Source organism: Epinephelus fuscoguttatus, linkage group LG16 (genome assembly GCF_011397635.1).
Source record: "Epinephelus fuscoguttatus linkage group LG16, E.fuscoguttatus.final_Chr_v1".
In the NCBI taxonomy this organism is placed as follows: Eukaryota; Metazoa; Chordata; class Actinopteri; order Perciformes; family Serranidae; genus Epinephelus; species Epinephelus fuscoguttatus.
Window position 1 is genome coordinate 30543168 of NC_064767.1, and position 19104 is coordinate 30562271.

Genomic DNA, 19104 nt, shown 5'->3' on the forward strand with positions numbered 1-19104 from the left:
AATTTCTTTGCAAAGAAAACACAGGCTGATGAATTGTGTGTTAACTGTAACCAAAAAGATCTGTTTATTTTCTTAAGGTAGCGCAGGGTGTGGCCACGCTGCCACTGGTTGGCGCTCGATGAGTGGAGCGCTCCACAACATCACAGGAGCAGAGATGCTATCTGTCTGCAGTTGTGCTGCCGAGCTTCCAATGAAAACACACCGCTGGATGTAAAGGCTTTGAGCAAATCCATCACCGGTGACTCAATATCTGCTGTGAGCAAACGGAGCCAGAACATGGCTGGTTTGTGCCTGGCCACAGCAATTTAATTCAATTTTGAGCTCCTGTCATACAAGCAGTAAAACTCTGTCAGAGTATCTAGCGATTTCACGTTCCGACTACGTGACACAAATTAAACAAAGTGAAAAAATAAAAGCAACAGTGGCTATAAAAATTTTCATGAAAAGAGCGAACAGTTCTCATTCGGAGCTGTGGTACTGGATGAGCATTTGACAAAAATACACTAAACAGCTAAGGGATCATATGCTTAATTGAACACGTTTTAGCCATGTAGCAGCTAACAACTATTGGATGGACTGAAATGAAGTTTGGTATAGATATTCAAGTCTTCCTCCGGATGAATTGTAAAAACTCTCACTTTCCATCTAGTGCCATCATCAGGTCAAACTTGTCCAATACTTTGGTTTACAGCCACAACATAGGCTGAATCCAAATTTCTGGACTTTGTGGGCACGTTCCTGGGAAGTCTGGGAATGCTTAGGGCTGTCCGAATCTACAATTCATCCAGTCCACAAGGGGCCTGAAAACGACTTTCTGCAGACTTCCAGAGAGTCCACTTAGGGTGCAGACTTCAGCAGACTTCAATGATTTGATTCCCCACAATTTATTGCAATAAATTCTTGACGTTGTAGTTTTTTCCCAATAGCCGACTAAAAAAACAAAACTTGTGTGTATGTAAAACAGTTACTGTAGCCTATTACGACAAAACTTGAATCTTGTAGGCCAGAAATAATACTCAACAACATCATGATACAGAAATATGTAGAAATATAGGCCATAAAGGGAATCAAATGCATTGTATTATAGTACAATACAGTTTAACGCCAAATACATAGGCTGGAAAAGTGGACAAATAACAACAAAAGTCCTTCTGATGTAACTAACAGGCCTACCCAATTCATAGCCCAGTCCTTATTCACAAACATCTCTGTACTTGAATGTCTGCAGTCTATAAGTTATATAGATTTTTTTTGTTCACTTACAAAACAAACCTATACATGGGATTTATATCTCTTTATCTGCAGACAGATGAGCACACAGAATATGACAGCAATCATCGCTGGAACGTTTATATGGCAATGCTGTCTGCAGTCTCTACCCTCGCAGACTTTACATGATGACGCTTAATTCATCACAGTACGTACGACTGATGTCCACAAGGACTCGGTTCGCAATTCCAGAGGGTGGACATTTGGATGCAGCCATAGACTGTGTAATGAAGATGGATGACATGACCACTCCCCAAAAGTGAAGCCAAAACATCTCGATCGCCCCCTGGTGGCTGGCTGCTGTACATCTCATAGAGCCCGTCCCCTCCTTGAGAGTGTATGGACATGGTCCAAAGTAAAAAAAAGTACACATTAAGTAGATTTTTCCCAAAGATGGTTTCTCATTTAAGCTCTTTCTTATCACACTGATGTTTGTTCAAGTGTTCAGTTTTCTGATAAGTTTGGTTATTTGATGGTGCAAAAAGGGGGACATGATGCCCTGATTGACAGTTATGTGTACCAAATGGTATTCTCATGATTGGTGTTGCTCCCGATTGGTCAGCTGTGTGTATGGGCGGGAACTTGACACTGTGGAGATCATCCACATTTTGGCATTTTCAATGTGAGCAAGTTAGCATCCTGACATCAGCCTACATTGTGCAGCCTCACAGAGTTGCTAGCACGGCTCTAAACTCTTAGTCTTGTTCATACTTGCAGTCATGAAACACTATGTGTCATACAGTTAGACTTAAAATGACTTGTCAATCAACAGAAAATGAATCAACAACAATTTCATAACTGATTAATCATTTTCAAAATGTAAGGTTAAAATGCCAAAAAATAGCTGTTAACAACTTCTCAAATATGAGATGTTGCTTTTTCCTTTTCCATATCACTGTGAAGTATCTTTTAGGTTTGGGCAGACGTCACTCACAGATGTGAACTGTGACACTAATGATTAATCGTGCAGCTCCATCTGCAAATTAATTGTGTTTACAAATAACTGCCATTTACAGCCTTATGCAATATGCAGTTTTAATTATATGTACATGAACAAAATTAATCACAACATAGTGACACTGATTAATAAACAAGAAGCAGTCCTAGCATCTCTTGACTCCTTGAAAACCCCTGCTATGCTCTGTGAGACAAAGTCAATAATACACTAATGAGCTCAGCTATGGCGATCTTCCTTCAGGAGTTATGCTAACCAGCTAGTGTTTACTCTCTCTCTACCAGCATACTGTAAATATGCTTTGATGATTAAATGCAATAAATCTTGCATCTTGCTAGTGGTGAAATGAGGAGAGCGACCAGCGCAGCATACCAGAGGGGTTTAGTAATCAACACTGAGACTGAGCAATGCCCAGGTGAGGGGTGGGGAGGGATTGCGTAACATCTAGGCTACTGCAAGACATATTTATACTTCCCTCTGATTGGCCAGCTCTGACATTATTCAGCATGTAGCCATTTTGGCAGTGTTTACTAAGAAGTATATGTACCCAGGAGTGCCAGTAGCAGAGCTGCTTATGATTGGTCTAGCATATAATAGTGTTGGCTCATCTCGTCACCTGGACTTTCCCCCCGTGGAGTTCAACTGATAATGTCCAAGTTCATCCTCAGCCTGTGCTTCTGTCTTCTATATGTGAAATTTTCAAACTTTTCAAAAACATCTTAAAATCAAAGAGCAGAGTCTCTTTACAATGCAGGAGGTGGAGGTTGGAGTGTGTGTTGTTTTTGGTCTTACGCAACATATCTATTGTCATTGTGTAAACTGCACCAGGCCTTCAGTGGAGGGGCGGAGAGAAGTAAGGGGAGTGAGCGTATAAGGAGACGGGATGCGAAGGTGTAGAGAGGTGTGTTGAGCCTAAGGGGCCAATCTGCTGTTGTTTATACTTTCCTTTCTTCACTGAGTTGAAATACTATCTCTCCCCGACTGTCTAAGGCAAGAAAAGGGAAATATCAAGCGGCGGCGGAAAGGTGGGTGGTGGTAAAACATGACAGGCAGGGGGAAGATGAGAGGAGGACAGAACACTTAATTGCGCAAGGTTAGTGTGCGTTTTTACCGCGGCTCAGTGAAATCCCCCACTCTACTGGGAAAAACAAAAGGGCCTAAGTGTCAGCTGCTTGGCGGAAACAGCAGATTGATTTCAGCCTTCAAATCCAAACATAGAGACCTCATTCAAGACAGGGAGGGCCAGGCAGGACTCCAGGCTAAAACTTGTACAGAAACAGGAGCAGGAACTCGAGGAATTCAAGGACAACCTGTGTGAAACAATGTGTGAAGTGCGCTGATACACCATGACAGAATGAGCTGATAGTGTTTTCTTTGTATGTGAGGTGAGATTTGTGGCTGTGTGTCAAGTGTTCCCACAGCGATGGACCAAAGTACAGTGAGGTCTGAGTTTATGCACACAGGGTTTCCACAGCTACTGGGAACAGAGCACAATGCTGCCACGGTGACACTAACGATGGCTGCGGCAAACAGAGGCACGTGTTTGAAATTAAAGTTTTCTTTGTAGAGGTCAAAGTGACCCCATCCTCCCCCCTCCTCCTCTGGCTGGCACTGCCACAGGCTCCCTGCTTAATCCGCGGGTCTTTGTACCATCAGAGAGGCCCTTTAGCCAGGGATTTACATGGGCCGAATTCACACGGTGGGATCATTGAAAACGCACCTATAAACAAAGCCGGCGATACAAGAATGCAATCACATCTCACAGCCGTCAGCCTGCTGAGATTATACAAATAGGCTTCACACTTACTGTCACGAAAGCACCCCATGTAACCCAATGCAGGCATACTGTATGCTCACTCGCACACATTCAACACATCTTATGCTGTATCCCCCTTGTGGTCCACACATCAGCTGTTTAATAAAGTGATTTACTAGAAAGCTCTATGGCAGTCACATCGGCTACACATTACTGGAGTGCTTTTGAAGAATGAAACCTGAGAGGAGAGAGGTGGAGATGTGTACTCTGACATGCACAGAGACTTCTTTAAAAAATTAGGAGGTGACAGCGCGGAGAGCTGTGTAGACACTGATAGTATCCGTCTCAATGGTGCTCTTTGACCGCCTCTGTACACATCCAACTTCAAAAGAGTCTTCATCCACCTCTCCTGGGAAAAGTACAGAGATTTGGTGCATGACAGAGTGGGAAAGTATGCGTAATCTCTTGTGAAGTGATGACTGTTATATGGACATCACATTCATTCATCACTTCAACTCTTCAAACGCCCGATGTACAGGCTCAGAAAGGATGCTGCATGTATTTGACTGCATGAGGTTCCCAAATGTCTTGTACTTGTAGCTGCACATCAATGGTTTTTCATAGGTAAAAGCTTTGGGTTATTTAGTGTAATCCCTGATTCTATGCTAACAGTCTGAGAGTCTTTCACTGTGGGCATTGACTTGGTGCTACAGAAATAAAAACCTCACAGAATGAGTTTTGCTGTTTCTCAACTTGTAGTTAATTATAAACTTTTCTGAGTGTGGACATGACACTGGAGTTTTGAGACAGATATTAATGCCAATATCGGTAGTTAGGAGAGTTAAAAAAATCAATTTATACATCAATAGATATTTTTTATGTATTTTTTTACATTAACACTCCAGTAAACACGGTACACAGTCTGCAGTCACGCCAGGTATTATGGTGTTTCAGATACTGTTGACCCCTGACACTGATTATATCGGCCTCCTTACTGACTTAATCTTTGCCAAGATTGTTATGTGCTAATCTGGACAAAATGTATTAAGAGGCAAACACTTACAGGATCATTCTGCCGCACCTGCAATGTGGTGTGAAGATGATCGCATTGTCAATACTGTGGGTTATGACCAAACACCTGCAAAACTAACAGCATTATCACCAGCCTCAGCTGTACTTTGTGTTTATTGCAAATTAGAAACTGTGTTACTTGTAATGGACACCAATTGTGATATACAGTACATTACAATCTGTGATGTGTGATCAGTTATTGGCTGTTATTGGTGGTCGATGGTAGAGCTGCAACTAAACCAACTTTTAAAATAATTGCAGACTAATTTAATAATTGTTTAATCAGTTTGAGTAATTTGATTCTCTTAAATGTGTTTTTTACTGGTTGCTTCACACCTTTATGATAGTAAACATAATACCGACAATAAACTGGGATGGCTGTGGCTCAGAGGTTCACCAATCGGAAGATCAGCGTTTCGATCCCCGGCTTCTCCAGTCTTTATGCTGAAGTATCCTAGAGCAAGGTACTGAATCCCAAATTGCTCCTGATGATGCTTCCATCGGTGTGTGAGTGGGTTAAAAATTGTATGGTAGCCTCGGTCACCAGTGTATGAATGTGTGTGTGAATGGGTGAACGTGACTCGCAGTGTAAAAAGCGCTTTGATTGTTTGGATGACTAGAAAGGCGCTATACAAATGCAGGTCCATTTACCATTTACCAATATCTTTGGGTTGTGGACAAGACAAGACAAGACATTTAAGGATGTCATCTTGGGCTTTGGGAACCACTGATTGAGATTTTTCACCATTTTGAGACATGGACCAAACAACTAATCAACAGATTCAACAGATTAAATAATAAAAACAATTGTTAGTTGCAGCCCTTGTTTACACAATATGGAAAGGCTGTGTGTAATGGTGTTAGTTGAGTCTCAATGCATTGGTCTTGAAGCTGGGTCCTTGAAAGGACCAGAAGGCCAGGCTGTACTTGCTCCTCCTCCCTAAACAAGACGGCCTACTTCAAAGCTAATTTTACCGCAGCACAATATTTTTGGGGATTCTGATGAGTACAAAGTATACACTGCTTATGTCCCTAAAAACTGTGTCAAAGAGAGGCTGCAATTTGCTGCCCTGTTAGGAGAAGCCACTGAAGGGAGGACAAGCTGTGTTTGCGGCTCCCAGACATATTTGGTCTAAATTCAAACATATTTTGGGGGATCCGGGCCCTTAGGTGCTACACAGCTAAAGTGCTTGTCCCTTTCACAGAGACATAGTGTACTAACATCATCCGAGCTACAGATACAACAGAGCAGGTTTGTTGAGACTGTCCTTCTCACCCTACCTGTTAAGCTGTCACTCACAGATCTCTGAGTTACTATGCATGAAGTCACTTTGGTTTACTGGCTAGAATTTCTGAATATACTGTACTTCCAAAAAGAAAATATTCCAGCAAATTTCCACAAATTAAACACAGATAAAATAATTTTAAAACTCATTTGGTGGGAATTGTTATTGTGTGGTTTGCTCAAAACTTGCAAGTCATAAACTGTAGGCACTAATTGTAGATGTTTAAAACTGGTTTAACACAGCAGAGTTTATGTGTCATCAAACTTTAAACAGTTTCAGTATAAATTTTGGTGAGCATCCAACCATACCTGCCTCGCCAGGATTTTAACCAGCTTTGTGGGAGTGCGCCAAGAAGGCTAAGAATGACTCAACAGTCCTTGTATTGGTTATCTTAACATAAAGTCAGCTCTAACACTGAGGTCGTAAACAACTTCAGTAAACTGTTTAAGATGAACATATTACAACAATAACTGTGTTAGTTACAGTGGTTTCGACAACAGTTCCCCTCATACAGGAACAGATGAGAACAGTATGGCCATCTTTCTAATCAGGCTGGTGGGTCAAGAAGATGGCCTTCTCTTTAACTTAGAGTACGCCACATGCTGTATTTCTATTACTACTGTTAAAGTGTTGCTGATAAATTTACTACATATATCCATTTGGCATTATAATTATGATGTACTAAGTTATGTGGTGTCAAATATTTGCTGAGAAACTATTTATTTCATGAGTGTTCTTTTCTATTTGTGCATGTATTTTACAGATTTAAATAATTCCTGTTAAACAAACTCTCGTCCATCGGGCTTGATAGCCTCTCTCTCAACTGGTTCTCCAACTATCTCACTGGGAGAACGCAGTGCAGTTTCTGCAGGTGGAGCTAGATCCAACTCTCTCGTATTGCACAAGGGTATTCCACAAGGGTCTATTCTTGGCCCTCTTCTATTTTCTCTCTTTGTCAATAATATTGTTCACCCCTCCCCAACCTGCTATGTCCATTATTATGCAGATGATACTATCTTATACAGCATTGCCTCCACTCTTAAATCAGCTGTTGATAACTTACAATCTGCATTCAACCATTTCCAATTGTCCCCTATAGCACATAAACTTGTATTGAACTCTGGCAAAACCAAATGTATGTTGTTCACAAGGTCCAATGAAAATAACTCTTGTTTTAGCATACATTACATAGCACACATTACATGGTCCACTTATTGAAACTGTCAACACTTACAAATACTTGGACATTTGGCTGGACTCCAAGCTTTCCTTTTGTAATCACGTGGATCTCCTTATCAAGAAACTCAGGTCTAGAATTGTTTTTTTGTTTTATATAGAAATAAGTCTTGTTTGTCATCACATAGTAAGAAGATTATTGCACATGCCTCTGTAATGTCTGTTCTTGATTTCAGTGATGTAATATATATGAATGCTTCAGCCTCAACTCTGAAACCCCTAGATGCTATCTTCCATAGTGTCCTACGCTTTATCACCGGGGACCCATATTCAACACATCACTGCACTTTATATAGCAAGGTGGGCTGGCCATCTCTCACTGCCCGCAGAGAACAGCACTGTTTACTATTCATCTATAAAGCACTACTTGGAATGCTCCCTCCGTATTTAACTTCACTTTTAAATTTCCGTTCTACAGGTCTCCATACCCGCTTTCAGTCCCATATCAGACTCCACATCCCTTACACAAATACAGAATTAGGAAAAACTGCCTTTTCCTTCTATGCCCCATACCGATGGAACAAATTACAGGACTCATTGAAAGTCGATAGATTCATCTCACTTGAGGCTTTCAAAACTCTACTTCACACCACAATACTGGGTGCTCAGACTTGTTCTTGCATCATTTAGTCTGTTTACTATTATGTCTTAATTTTTTATTACCTTGTCTTCATACGTATTTATTTACTGTATTGTACTGCTGTTTTTTTTTTTTTTTTTGTAATTTCTGTGTTTTGAGCTCTGTTTGCTACAGGGCGTCCTTGGAAAAGAGAGCCCGCTCTCAATGGACCTACCCTGTTAAAATAAAGGTTAAATAAATAAAAAAAAGCTGTTACAAAAATGTAGTAAAAAATCATTTTAGATCTTTCATATTGCAAATGAAAAAAAACAGCATTCATCTGACCCCGGTCCAACACTTTAATAAAACTAAATTAGGGTGGATGGCAATGGAAAGGTTCAAAAAGCCATCCATTCACTTGGGCTATGTAAATAAGTCTCTATAAGTAGTTTCAGTGGCAGAGCAGGAACTGACTGGCAGCGCGTCTAAATAACATCTGCCAAATTGTGACAAGCTGGGCAGCATTCAGGAAAACAGGTGACAAGGTTTCTCACGGCATTGGTACACTAAGTAAACAGTTACCTCAGACATAAACTTTCTTGCAACACTGCCTGGCACCGTCCCCAGTCCCTGCCTCCTCCCTTCTCAAAGTGCGGCTTTACCTACTTTGCCCTGTCCATTCAATTTAGACAGCGTTTCTGCTCGGTTTAAGAATCTTACAAATTCCATTAGTGGATATAGGATTAAGCATTAAGCTTTTTTAAAGCTGTTGCTCTTAATTAACTAAACAAACACGGCCTTCTATTTCACTTGACGTCTCGAGTGCTGCGGTATGTGCATGAGCTAATGCTAATTATTCCCTAACGAACAGAGCAAACAAGGCTGCTGGCTCGAACAGGCAGTTTGGTCTGTTTTCCATGAGAGAACTTCACACGCGTGTATATAGAAAGTAACCACATGATCTCAATTACACACGACAGGGAATGTAATTAATGGTAACAAATACGTACACTGGGGAAACTATCAGTATTATATAAACAAGCAAACATAGTTCACCATTTACTGTATGGACTTTATATATGCTCAATGCTCCATGCTGAACTTAAATTGAACAAAGCTAAATAAAAAGGGCTTTGTATCATTTTGTTGTAGCTGCATTCGAAGTTTGCAGTTGTTTTCAAACTCCAGCCATTGCAAGGTGATCTCAGAGCTGCATCTGGTGCAATCTTCATCTCTCTATCCCAGCCATTGGATTCCGTGTATGATCGGCAGTCAAGTTTTGACATGAGCAATGTTTCAGATGAGGAATGCACCACTGGGGCCTGCACAAATACAAATGGGATTCATGCCATCAGGCCCACTCTGCACAACTAATTAAAAGCAAGGGGATTTTCCTTGAGTCACAGAGCAACCAGGGAGGTATACAAGGTTCTCCTGATTTCCTTTTTTCCTTGTCTGAGAATCACCTACAGCGGCAAAATTTCCCTTAACTTAATGCTATCCTCCAGACCACTCAGAGAGAATTATAAGCCATTTAGAAATATCCACTAGCATCAGACAGATGCAACAAGACTGCCTTTTAAGTTATTTTTTCCAACTGTTTTTTCTTTTTTGAAAGTCAGAAAATAGACCACTGCAACAAGAATAAAGTACATAACATGCAGACTAATGTTATGATCTGGACCCAAATCTACAATACCTTTGCAAAAATGTATCATCAGCATAACTCCAAGCACTAAATATGCACAGCCGTAAATACGTACAGCTTGTGCTGTGTAGCAACCGTCAACCTACAGGAACAGCAACAGACCATGTATCACATTATTCCAGTGTAACTGTCAGTCCATCTGAGCAAAGTTAAAGTGACAGTTCAGGTTTTTGGACATGAAGTTGTGTGAAACGCTGACCATCTGTAGCTCTGATGTGACGGTGTCACTACTGTCAACGAGCCTCCTGCTCTGAGAAATGGCCCGTAGCTTACTGGAGAAAAAGCAGTTCTGAAGATATAAGGGGAACATGTAACCAAAAGGTTTTAAGTTACAAAAAAGTATGCATGTGTTTTGTTAGACTATTTCAATAATTTTAAAACATCCCCGCATTATGTCAGACCTTGCTATCAATTGGGACTGTTTTCTGGCCAGTATCACTCCGCCGTGCAGGCCCACAAGACAGCATGCGAACAGAAATCAATTAGACAGTTCATCACCACGCCGTGCAGGTGTGCAGGATAACAACAGCTAACGAAAACTTCATCGGCTGTTTCCAACGGAGAACCAGTAGGCTATTATTAGTGAGGAAAAAGATGTACTAGCCCTATATATACCTACTACTACAGTGCGAACACCGGCTCAGGCTCACGACACACCCTCGTCAGCTGCTGTAGGTAAACAGAGGAATACCAAAATGGTGCGAACTTGTGATTTCCCCAGCTGTGGGAATAAAAACATCGCCGGCTCCCAATTCCATCGGTTTCCTGTTACAGATGTAACCCGTAGGCAACTTTGGCTTGTGTCAATTGGGATGAACCTCGCTACCAAGCCAGGGAGGGTGAAGCAACTGCGCATATACCATAGCAAGGTCTGACGTAATGCGGGGATGTCTTAAAATTATTGAAATAGTCTAACAAAACTCATGCATGCTTTTCTGTAGCTTAAAACCTTTTGGTTACGTGTCCCCCTTATACCTTCAGAACTGCTTTTTCTCCGGTAAGCTACGGGCCATTTCTCAGAGCAGGAGGCTCGTTGACAGTAGTGACACCGTCACATCAGAGCTACAGATGGTCAGCGTTTCACACAACTTCATGTCCAAAAACCTGAACTATCACTTTAACCTAGGACGTGTTTACATTCCTCAAACTGGATGTGATGCTATCAGGTGGATGAGGGGGTGATCTGCAGGAAGGAAATGTTTGGGGGTAAGCTACCATTGTCATGCATGTCTGCAAAACATGCAGCTGAATGCTCTGCTGAAAACCACTATTTCATTCTGTCAGTTTGACAAACTACTCAATATTCTCTTTCTACATATTCAAGTCTTTTTTTTTTTTTTTTTTTGCTTTGGTCCAAAGAGTAAACTAACATAATTCACAGGCAAGTCACTCCCCCGTGTTTTTTCTGAGATGCTCCTCTGGGTTCATTCAAGTTACATTTGCTAAACTGCCCAAAGAAATGCCTGAGTAAACATCCACTCAAACACAGAGGAACAGCTGCTCCAGGCTGACATGTCACTCAAAAACACAGCACCCCCCCAACACCTCTCATCTGGGGAAAGTACCTGTGTTTATGCTTTCCTTCCGTCTCATAGCATTTACTGAAACAGTTAAACTGGATTAGAATTCAACCATAGCTGATTCACATGATGGGGCTCAATGACAGCTGGGCACATGCCATCGAACTGTATCTTCCAAATGTCTTTGATTGATTTGCTTTTGAAATGATGACATGTGGAAGGAAGGAACTAAATCAAACCTACCACTGATGACTTTCAGCACATGTGGGGTTCAGGCTCACTGCCTCCTCGCCAACTTTCTTCCCTAAGAGGAAAGAAAGGACAGACAGTAGATAGTGATGCTCCACTGGATCGTACAATGACGTTCTCATGCAGCAAAAGAAGAGAGGGTGGATTAGTAGAGTCGAGGGGTGTGTTGACTGAGAAAACAAAACAGGATATGCATAAATCAAGAAACATCACCGGGCACCAGATTAAAGCAATAAAAACAGAAGTGATATGTAACGCAATCCAAGAAGAGAGCTCAGTTTTAAATCCTTCATCACTCAACGGTAAGTGTCTCATTCCAGTGGCTCTATTAATATCTCAGTGAATGTTAAATATGACGCTCTGTTGCTTTGAATCTATGTCTCTAATGTCAAATGCTTTGACACAGGTGTCTTTGCAGGAAGCACCTGGCCAGCTCTGATTAGAGGCACATTGATGAGGAAGGATTACAGAGAAACAGGTCAATCCAGTCTGAACTTCAGTAGAATCACAAAACAGCCTCTGTTTGAGATTTGGAAAAAAAAGCATTATGGTCTACGCTACAGAGTCTTAGAGTGTAACACAAGACAAGAACGGAAGTCCTTGTAACCTGCTTCTCAAGAGCCTGTGGGAGATCAGTGAGAAAAATGTTTGTCATTACGAAGATGACATTATTGAGAGCATGTGGAATAAACATTCGGTATAGCTATTTCACACTGATAGGTCAGGCTGTGATAGATTACCAAATAACTCTCCCTGTATGTCACATCATGTAAGATGGCTTAAAAAAACACCTTGGTCACAATCTGTGTCAGACTACATTAAGTGTTCTGAGCCGTGGACTTCTTTCGTCCAAAATAGAGCACTATTCATGTCTCTAACAACTGCACAGTGTAAAGAGGTTTTTGAAGGCCCAGTCTTTAATTGATGCACAGTGCTCTTTCCACCACAACAGTCACACATTTTGCTTTGTTACAAGGCCAGCATAACAGATGTGGTTACAACACCTCACACTCAGAGGGGGATGCATGACAAATGAGCTACAAGGTTTAGTAATGTACCTGTTTCTGCATGGGTCTTCTTCTCCTCCAGAGTGGAACTGATGTCGTGAACATCACAGTAAGCTCGGGTTAGCCGCCAAAGAAATGTTGAGTTCTGTCCAAACTACAGAGACACATCACCGCATTAAGACACACTGCTCTGTACTAAGATACATGATTATTAACATCTATACATTGAGTGTTTGAAGGAGTCAACAATCAATTCAACAAACCTCCTCTCTCTGCTCCAAAAGGAGGTTGAGACATTCCCTTTTGTCAGATTCAGTGCCCTGGCGCAACCCATCGATCCTCTCGAGGAGGACACATAGCTTATCTGCAGGTTGTTCTTCATCGCTTTGTTCTGCATCACTTAAATCGTCTTCCTCAGAGTCTGTCAGTGCAGTCATATACCTGAAAGCACAAACAAACACAGAGCACAATGTGTTGGTAAAAGGAAACAGTGTACCGTCAGTTTGCTGTCAGCGTGTGCAATTAAACTTTACTGATGTGGATTAGAAAGGTGAGCTAAATTACCTAGGTGGTTCCAACCACCAGGCCAGACTGTCTCCATCCTGCCATCAGCGAGATGTGCAACTTGGCCTCAGGAAGCATCAATAAACAGTCTGAATGCTGCCAGTTTCCCTGAATCACAAGATCATGGCCTGTGTCCCAGTAACTCAATCTAAAACCATCTTCAACTTGTGAGGTGGAATGAAAACACCTCAGCTGAGAAGTTTTTTCAGATCATTCAAAATCCTGTCTTAACGAGCATTTTTACAAGCCGTTTTCTGCCAGGTACTGATTATAAAGGATCAATCTTCACTGCGTGTTTACACACAAATGGTATCGGGTTTGTTTACATAAGTGGGTCACTTAATTGTTTATAAATACTAGCTGTTCAGAAACTCTTGACGTGGATACCCAAAGGCTTTTTTCACGAACACAGGGAGACTTGTTTGTCAGGGTGAGGCACGCAACACATGCATTAGATGTTTTATAGTGCCCTTTCAACTACTATAAGTATGTACAAACACCTTGAGCTAACACTTCAGAAGGAGCAGTAAAAAAAATTGCTATATTAATAGTATAGGTAAAAATGAAAGACACAGACAAGGGTGAAAATATGAAAAGCCTCTATTAAGTGTTGGCAGCGGCTGCATGTGCGTCATTGGTGGTTAAGGAATATTTTGGGCTGCGAGCCATGGTTCTGGAGGGATGTGTCAGAGCGGGCCACAGACAGAAACATTGTGGACCCAACAGGTGCCTCGTGCCGGGGGCTGCTTCCTGACTCCACCCCAAAACACACACCTTCAACCCTGAGTGCTGTGATTACAGGAGTAATGTGAGGGCATTTGAGCTGAAGAGTTTTTCAGGAATAATGCACTGCGGCCGACAAAGTCAACAACACAAATGAAGCTGCAATGGTGCGCTGAGAACACAATGTTATGTTGTCTGTTACCACTAAATGCATTTTGATTATAGATGAGATTAAATCCTCTGCAACATTCAGTTTTTTTATATAAACAATGAATCACATGACTACATGTATGTGACAGCTTTCATGCATAGTAATAACCTGGGAATCCAGATGCCCTGCCCCTAGCAAATTCGAATTTTCACTGCACGGGAATCTGGCCCCAACGAGCAGAGCCCGCTGAATCACCAATCGGACCAATCAGATCAGTCTATCTGACAGATGCGGGCTCTGGGCAAGCGTAACATGATGAAGACAGCACTGTGCTGTAGGAGTCGAAAAGTAAACTGCCACGATGGCAACTGCTGAAGGACCGCATCCATTTAATTTAGCTTTTGAAGAAATGCTAAGCCAACTACACTTATAAGCCTTAGTTTCCAGGAAGGACGTTTTGCTGTTTCGCCAACGGGATACGGCAAAAGCAAAATATATCAGTTAGCCCCAGTGTTCGGCAAACAAATGGGGCTAATGCAATGAATATGTCACCTTGTTTTTTGCTCTGATTGGCCATCGCGCTATCCAATTACTGTTTTGATCACTCAGTTATCATTAACAACAGTAGGTGTGTTGGTGAGGGCCAGACTCAAATCTTTCTAGATTTGAGTCTGTATTTCCAGGCTAGCATAGAAATGAACCCACAGAAAATTAAAACCTGCCACTGCACTTCCCCTCTAGCCTGACACTGCCAGACCAAATTGCAAATGCAAATTAGTCTGGAACCTCTCAGCCCATTGTTAGTTTCCAAGGGGCATTGTCAACGGCCATAGATCAAAACTCCTCTGGATGTACTTGAACAGACCAATAGACGGTATGAAAATAATGCCTCAAGTCTGGCATTTTGGCCATCGCCATCCTGAATTTTTGGAGCCAGAAGTGACCATATTTGGATGAGAGGGTGGGGCTTCAGGGGAGCGAGGGGTGGATCTGACTCAAACAGGTGAGTTATATAAAAATGCACCCCTCATACAGCTGTCATGAACTGAAAAATTAGCTATGGGGACTAAAGCTTTTTTGTAACAGACTGTAAACATATTTGTTTTTGCTATAAAATTGGTCATTTGGGTGTTATGGGGATTTACTTTAGCATCCAGTGGCCATTTGAGGAACTGCAGTTTTTGGCACTTCTGTGTTGGCTTCATTTTTCAGACCGGGGGGTTGCCACATGCATAGACCTACAACTAATCAGAGCAATGGAATATGTGATGTGATATGTGATGTAGCGCTGAGGGATGGACAAATTAAAACAGACTACAGCATGAAGAGATGAGCTGTGATACTGTAGCATCAATATGCGAACTCTTGCCTATTTTACAATCAGAAATGGATCTTACACAGAAAGTTCCACATCAGCTGCACCATCTTGGTTGTTTTTGAAAGTTTCTGCAAAATGTTTTGCATAAAGCAGCTGTGACTGGCCCATTCAGGGCCAGGCCGGCTGGAAATCTGGCTGAATTGGAGGGGAACCCGACCCATCTGCCAGAGCAAATACAACATGAGCTTGCAGATTCGTCTAGTCCCAAGGCTATGTCTCCTTAAAATCTACGGAGCGATTCACCTTATTTGAGCTCATTATTTTGGCTTTATGTCTCACAACTTTACTGTTTTGATCACTCACATCATTTAACAACAGTAGGCAGCTGTTTTCAGCAAAACAGACTTAAAAACCCACTGTACCCTATCTACTCAACACTCAACCAGGGAGACAAGTTTAGTGACTAGCTGGTGAACACAGTGGACCATTCAGCAACTGAACAGCGAGATATTTGCCCTCCAGAGGTAGTGGAGATCAAAACGGAGCTAAAAGGAGAACTATAAACTATATATGTAACTATAATGTTGCTCAATGTCTTCTGGCTGTGTAAATGAGCAAGTGCAAACTAACAAGTTCACCATATCAATGTAAAAAGTAATGTTTCATTCTGTTATTTAAATGATAATTAATCTGCTTTTAAAGCTGAAATAATAAATACATTTATAGAAGTATTGGATCAAATTCTTTGTTTTCTCTGCTCCAAGACATTAATTAATGCAGGTTTAAAGTGAGCCTAACTTTTAGTAATAATTACAAGATAATGGTAAATGCTAAAACATAGTTTAACAACAGCATGAGTAGATATGAGTCATAATGCTGGGAAGCTGACTCAGTAATGTCAGTTGCACCTATCCAAAGTTTGTGAAAATTGGCAAACATAAGCCATCACTGGTGAGATGGAGTAAGGCTCCAAAACCCCTTACTATTAAACTGAGCGTTTTATTGCTTATGAATTCAACTTTTTATTTGTAAGAGAAAGATTGTGTTATCTTCTTTAAAAAGTGACATATTTTCCCTTTTATAAAACAGATGCAAAAACAGAGTATAAAGTGAGAACTCTGTGACCCAGGATTGTACTTTAGTTACATCCAGTAGCTTAGTAGGGAATGGAGAATCACTGTTACCGTAAGAGAAACTAGACTTTACAGTATCTTTACTTTAATCTCTCTCTGTGTTCACATCGTCATTTTGAAATAGTGTGCCAAAGCCGTTCCACAATCCCTCTCTCTGCACTAACCCCTGAGTAAACCTTAAAACCTGCAGGCAAGGCTCAAACTTTTTATTGGCCAATACAACCCATCTTAAAAAAATCTGAATGTGTGTGCTTTTGTGTTTACTCTGACTGTTGTAGTGTTCCTTTGTTGTCTGACCGCACCATAGAGCAATGCCTTGCAACAAACAGGCCTGGCTTTTAACTGCAGCAAGACGGTGACATTATAGGACTTGTGTCATTCATTCATACTCTAATTCATTCATCCTTTGGTCCTTTTCTTCATTCAACAGTCCGTTTTCCCTCCCTTGCTGCAGTTATTTACTCAGTGGAGCTGGAGAGACAGGCAGCAGAGTACTGAGTGATCAGCGCATTCCTGTCACGCCATTCCACGGCTCATGAATCACTTGAGTTGAAAGAAAAAGAAGCTAAGGATCTATTTGTATTACTATGTGTTTATGTAATGTATATATGTTTGTGCAGGAGCCATTATGGTCCTTGCAATATTACAAGCAGTGCACAGCTCTGAAAGAACAAGTCTAAATATTATCATTAGCATTTTAACACTGACTAAGTACATTATATACCAGCAGGCCCTCGCACAGAACAAGATATTTTTTTCTCCAAGGAAATTCATTCTGTCAGGGCAGAAAAAATGTGGAAAAAAACAAAACAAAAAACAGAAAAAACATTTATAATTTAGTAACTTTTGGTTTGTGATGCACAGGGAGAGGACAGCACAGGAAATGACAAACAGCAGTTGAAGCGCATAAAACAGAAAGAGACAGGGCAATGACTTTGTGGGCTAAAACTCATAGTCCAGATTTGGTGGAAGAAGTTCACATTCACACAGTCATGGTCATTGACACCTCTGGCCCATTCAGACATTAAAGCAAACTATGCAGCATTTTCCCAGGAAGTAATGTATAGACTCAAAATAGTAATGTCTCTAAATCATCACTTATGGCCCACTAGAAGTGTAGCAGCGTATTTATCTAAAGAGACTCCGCCCTCTGTCTGTATTCATTTTGCTGTGTTCTGGACATTTCTAGGTCTGCAGCCCCCAACCTCTAAGTGCACAGGTGAGGTCAGGACTTTATAGAAAAGGTAGTGATCAGACTGAAAGCAGCCCGTATCCAAGAGATGCTACAAAAATTGAGGGCACAGCATCGAAAAACAAGAGTGAATCTGGAGTTGGACAGGAAGGTGCCTGCGGTTAGCTTAGTTAGCTTACTTCAGCATTGTCTTTCCCATTACAACAAATATAACATTCCTACAATAGTATCTTGCAGTGTACATACAAACAAGTAACTATCAATTCCTGCATATACCTTTCACTTTATAGTACTGAAATTAGTGGTCCATAAATTTATTAGTTAATCGACAGTCGGACCCTTTTGATAATCAATGAATCATCAGCAAATACAGATACCACACATTTACCAATTAAAGTTCCATAAATGTGAAATGTGCTTGTTATTCTGTTTTATATCACTAAGGGTGATTTCACTCGGTCCTTTTCATCCCTCTAACCAGACTCAGCAGTGACACAGCATTTTTTGCACAAATGTGAACACTCTAAGACAACTCAGACCTCTCGATTCACTTCAAGTCCATGGTACGGTTCACTTAATCTGTGACTTCTGAGCACAAAGCTCTCCAGGTTTGCTTTGCTCTTTGCCATTGTATTTAGCCCTCTTGATCACTTGCTATTGCACTGGGACACTTGAAAAAAAAAGACAAAGCCATGACGGCTTGTAACACTTGCAAGGACACAGGATGAGGAGTAGTTTGGTCCATGAAAGATACTACACTTCTTCAGATGTGGAATGTAGAATGCATCAAACTGCAACAGTCTACAGTACATGGAACACTATGGTTTCCTCCAATTCTAAGTTGAAAAGTGAGGGGCTTCATAACCACACTGCAGTACCACATCAAAGTAAAGACAAAACTATGTTAATATCTTATATATAGGCTATAGTGTGAACAGAAAGAGGACTATGGCCCCATCAGAGCTGAAGTTGACCAGAAACAGAACTGAGTTTGGTTTGTTTAAGAAGGACTACATGTGAAAACACTCTAAATACCACACAAAATAAATGAATATAATATAATAGATGCAGCATTTACCTCTATGGGCACATATCTTAAATAAGGCGTTCGAGACATATAGCTCTTCTTACATATTAGAGGTATTTTTACACCGAAACCCCTGAATAATAAGAACAAACTCATTATACCAAGTCAATATTAGTGAAACTGTTACTTGTATAAACACAGCCCACATTTTTTTTAATCTTCTACTTTGTATTCAAAGGCAAGAAACAGTATAATACGTCTACTCATGCTGTGTCCAGCCTTGTAACACTCTGGGTACTTTGTACATTTAAAGACCTTCATTTTCAACAGGTAGTGTTCTCACTAGAGGAGCTCAGCCATTCATTAAACAGACCCCAAGG

At 41.0% G+C, this 19104-nt stretch overlaps 1 protein-coding gene across 1 annotated transcript in view; it reads right to left on the bottom strand.

Annotated features, from left to right (window-relative positions):
- LOC125903644 (regulator of microtubule dynamics protein 2) overlaps positions 1–19104 on the bottom strand; it is a 40978-nt gene that overhangs the window by 11046 nt on the left and 10828 nt on the right. The window contains exons 3-5 of the mRNA XM_049600681.1: positions 12880–13057; positions 12668–12770; positions 11604–11664 (exon numbers count right to left, since the gene is read on the bottom strand). Coding sequence (XP_049456638.1) covers positions 11604–11664; positions 12668–12770; positions 12880–13057 — 342 coding nt within the window. The remainder of the gene's footprint in view (positions 1–11603; positions 11665–12667; positions 12771–12879; positions 13058–19104) is intronic.